Source organism: Entamoeba histolytica, genomic scaffold (assembly GCF_000208925.1).
Source record: "Entamoeba histolytica HM-1:IMSS scf_1104750517343 genomic scaffold, whole genome shotgun sequence".
In the NCBI taxonomy this organism is placed as follows: domain Eukaryota; phylum Evosea; order Mastigamoebida; family Endamoebidae; genus Entamoeba; species Entamoeba histolytica.
Window position 1 is genome coordinate 1 of NW_001915474.1, and position 4480 is coordinate 4480.

At 24.0% G+C, this 4480-nt stretch overlaps 1 protein-coding gene and 1 pseudogene across 1 annotated transcript; one reads left to right on the forward strand and one right to left on the reverse strand.

The window, feature by feature from the left end:
• EHI_069830 (uncharacterized protein) lies at positions 1-1044 on the forward strand (the record flags this gene model as incomplete). The annotated part of the gene is made up of 1 exon (XM_001914372.1): positions 1-1044. A coding segment is annotated over one exon (1044 nt), but the record flags the coding sequence as incomplete, so codon positions are not given.
• A 327-nt stretch (positions 1045-1371) lies between these two features.
• On the reverse strand, positions 1372-3256 carry EHI_069840 (annotated as a pseudogene).
• Positions 3257-4480: the final 1224 nt, after the last annotated feature.

Consider the following 4480-nt stretch of genomic DNA (forward strand, 5'->3'; position numbering starts at 1 on the left):
ATTTTAAATTGTATTGATTTGTTTGATTCTAATAATTATCCTATTCAAGTCATATTCCCAAAGAATGGAGGAGGATCTGGTAATTATTCACAATGGATAGAAAAGATATTATCACCATATGATGATGTTAATTATATAGTTTCATTGAGAGAATCAGACTACACAAAGCATGTGTTAAAAACAGGATTTGCTGTAAATTTATATGATCCAAAAACATGCCAACAAAGAAGAAGTAAATGGACAAGTATAATTCCCATAATAAATTCATTCCCACTTGGAGATTGGTACTCAAATCCAAATATTATTAAATATGGTGATGTTGAACATAAAGTTACACAGCCATCAATTGAAGTTTTTCCAAAAATGAAATTAATGAAACATCCAAGAAACCCAACAGAAATAGTAGTTTATACTGATTCATATTGTTATTCGGCATGTTCAATGATAACAAAAGGATTAAAAGAATGGGGAGGAGCTATTCTTGTAGGATTTGATGGAGATCCTGATGGTAAAGATGAAGAATTTGAAGTAGGATTATCACCAACTAATGTTATTGAATCTGTTCCTTTACTCCCTCATATATGGATGGAAGTATATGGATATAATCTTGGAATAAGTGTTGGAGAAACATACAGATATAATTATGAATACAATGAAACAATTCCTAGAGAATTTTTAACAGATATGATTGATGAAAGAGTGAATGTTTATCAATTCTCAAATTATAAGATAAATGAATTTGCAGAACAAACAAAGAAAATAGTAGAAAAATATCAAACAAAATGTAATCCAAAGAATAAAAGATTAGTTAAAAGAGATAGTATATGTGATAACGAAATTAATATCAAACATGGACATGGAGGATATGAATGTGGAGATAATGGAGAATGGAGTACAAAATGCGTACTTTCCTATTGTGATTCAGGATATAAATTTGATTATATCAACAATAAATGTATTAAAGACATTTGTTCAAATGGAGTACCAATAAGCATAATAAATGTCAGCATGGTTATTATTGGAATAATCGCATTAATTCTCTAATTGAAGAAAGAATTAATTAAAAAGTATTTTTGTTTAATAAAATAACAATGAATAAAGGAGGAAATAACGAACAAATTGATGAAAAAATTAACTGAATGACAATTTGTATGATAGAAATAATATTTTCATATTTCATATGGTATATTTGTTTGAAATGAAATAAAAAAGAATAAAACATAATTTTAATTAACCATATATTCAAAATAAATAATACAAAATGTGTGAAAATGATTATAATTATAGTTCATTATTTCATTGTCATTTATTTCAATTTATAGAAAATATAAACATTAAAAACATTAAAATAAAATCAAATTATTGTTTTGATCAATATTCTTCATCTCCTTCATTATAATTTAGTACTTTCTCTATTTCATATATTTTATGATGAGTTTTACGTTCGGAATTAGTTCGTGGATTAACAACATATCTATTATCTTCTGTAACAATAATTCCTAAATATTCATTAATATCAATCTCATCAAATAACCATTCTCTTTCCAATACTATTTTAAGTTTGAGTAAGTTGATAAAATCATTTGATAATTCTTGAACTTTTTCCAATACATTTAATTGTTTTTGAAATGATTCAATTTCATCTGTTATTTTTTGTGCCTCAACAAACTTATTAAATGACGAATGTAATTTATCTAATTGTTCTGGAGTAGGTTTGATAGCTTTTAATGCTATTCCAAGTGGTGTATTATTTAATGCAAGTGAATGTAATGAATTAATTTGTTTGTTTGTATTAGATGATTGAATTATTTCTTTATTTTCTTTACTATTAGTTTCAGGTTTTGGTGGATTAGTATTCTCTTTTTTAACATCTTTTTGTTGTTCATTTGTATTTTCTATTTTATTTTGTGTTAACATATAATCTATTATATCTTTTATTTTAAATTGCTGTATCAATGAACCAATATTATAAATTGAAACAGCAATATCTGTTATAGATTCTACTTTCTCTATGATTACTTTTCCAACTTCTGTCATTGCATTTCCCAATAACTTTTCTCTTTCTTCTTTTTTTTTCATTGATTTCTTTTTTCTTTTTATCTATTGAATCTTGAATGTTATCTAGGTTTAAACTTTGTGCTGTTTTTATAATCTTTTCAATTGGAATTTCACTGAATGAATATTTGTTTGTAAGAATCTGTACTTCTGCATCTAACCTTTTATTAATCTTTTCATAAAATTCTCTCACATTTGAACTTTCAATAAATATTGTTTTACATTTTCTATTATCAACAAGAATTTTACATCGACTTATTCTAATTCCAAGAAGAATTTGTGTATTTGTTAAATACAAATGTTTGTATTTAATAGCAATGTGATTCAATCTTTTCCTAAGATTTGTCATTGTTTTTAATTCTTCATATGATTTGTCGCTTAATAATTCTTATTGTCTTGTAAGATAATAATTCACTCTATTAATTACAAAACAAAATTGCGCTCTTCTAATTTCATCTACTGTTGGTTGAATTATTTTTTCATACCCATACAAAAATGTATTTAAATCATTCAATTTTTCATCTTTACTTTTTTCGTAAGATGACATTATTTCAAATAATTTTGATTCTAATTTTTGATAAAATTCATTATCACAAACTGTTTTATACTGACTCTTCCCATTGAAATTCTTTTCAATACATATAGCACATATTTTACCTGATTGTATTTCACTTCCATATTTTTCAATTAATTCTTTTGTTTTATAAACATGATATGCTAGTCGAAAGATTCTATCTTCATCTTCTTTTACTTCTGAAGATACTAAAGTTGGAAAGATATTACAAGTCCACATTCTGATTGCTTGGTATTGTCCATATCCTGGAATTAAACCAATACCTGCTGCTTTTAAATGTCGTATTACTCCTTTATCTGTTTCTCCTTTTTCTGCAACTTGTTTAACAAACATTTTAATGATATCTGGCATAATAATATAATGTTCTGAAATTTCATTTTCTAACCAACGATTTAAAACTGTATTTATTTCCCTTAAATGGTTATTGAAAAAAACAAGATATTCTTTTCCATCAATTTGAAAATGTACATCAGGTTCAACAACAACTTCATTTTCTTTTTCTGGTGCATTTTGAAGTTTTACACCTATTTTATGAAATTGAACTAAATTTTGTGGATAATATTCTTTGAGATAAGCTATTTCTGCACTTCTTTTCATTCTTTCTGTATTAGAGTGTTTTGTATGCATTTGTTCTGAATTATCAAGTTTATCGTTTTCTTTTTATTTCATGTTATTCATATTTATCGTATTTATTACTTCTTTCCTGTTTTCTATTTTATACCCTTTTTATTATTTTACATATATTTGAAAGTTTATTCATATTTTTATTTTCATATCGTTATTATTTTAAAATAGAAATAAATGAATAAATCAAACCGATTATTTTATTAATTTACATTACCCTCTATCATGTTATGCGATATATTTATTTATAAATTATATGTTAAACATCATTCGATATTAAATTTATCTTTTCATTATTTTGATTTTATTGTTTAGTGATGAAGTTGAGAAATGAAATAAAATATAAAACTTAATAAATAAAATAATAGAATGAGAAGTTAAGTTATTCAATATAAACAAATAATTTTTATATAAGAAAAATAGAATAGAAAAGAAAATAAGAAAAATAAAGTAGAAAAGATAAAAGTAAATTAGAGAATGTTTAGAGTTTCTCATAAGTGAAGGAGTTTATCTGCCAATCCTGTTGATGAACATGTAAAGTTCTTCCTTCTCTAATACATTCATCAATAAGTTGATGGCAAAAAGGTCTTCCTTGTGGACAATTTCTTTGTTCAACTAATCCGTGTTCTCCTTCAAGATTTGAACCTTTGACATACCAATCTCCCATGTTTATTAATGAAATAACGATTATATGATTTTGTTTAAATAAAGAAAGGGAGTAAAGAAAAAATTAGAATGATGTCTAAATAATCTAGAACACGATAACTTACAAAATCAAATAAAAATATCGTAATTCAATTTATTTTTAATCGTTTTGTATCGTTTTTATGTAATGTTATAAATAATAATATTTTCATTTTTATCATTTGAAATATATTCAAACAATAATGTAAAAATATTATGTAATGTTAATATGATGTTAATAATACCACCACAACAACAAACAAATAAAAAATAAAACAAGAAAACCAATTATTCAATAAAAGCAAAAGACGAATTAACTTAATTTAGAATATTTTAACAATACTTTACTTCAATGGATTGTATTTTTTTTTCAAAAACACAATAGAGATGTTTTGATTTTGGTTTATTCAGAGTAGATGATGGATTAAATGTAATTAATGAAATTATTAAGTCATAATATATAAGAATGTGATGATAATATGATATTTTATTATTAAATCATTCTAAATATAATAGTCATTGTGTATTTTATGTTCTACTCAA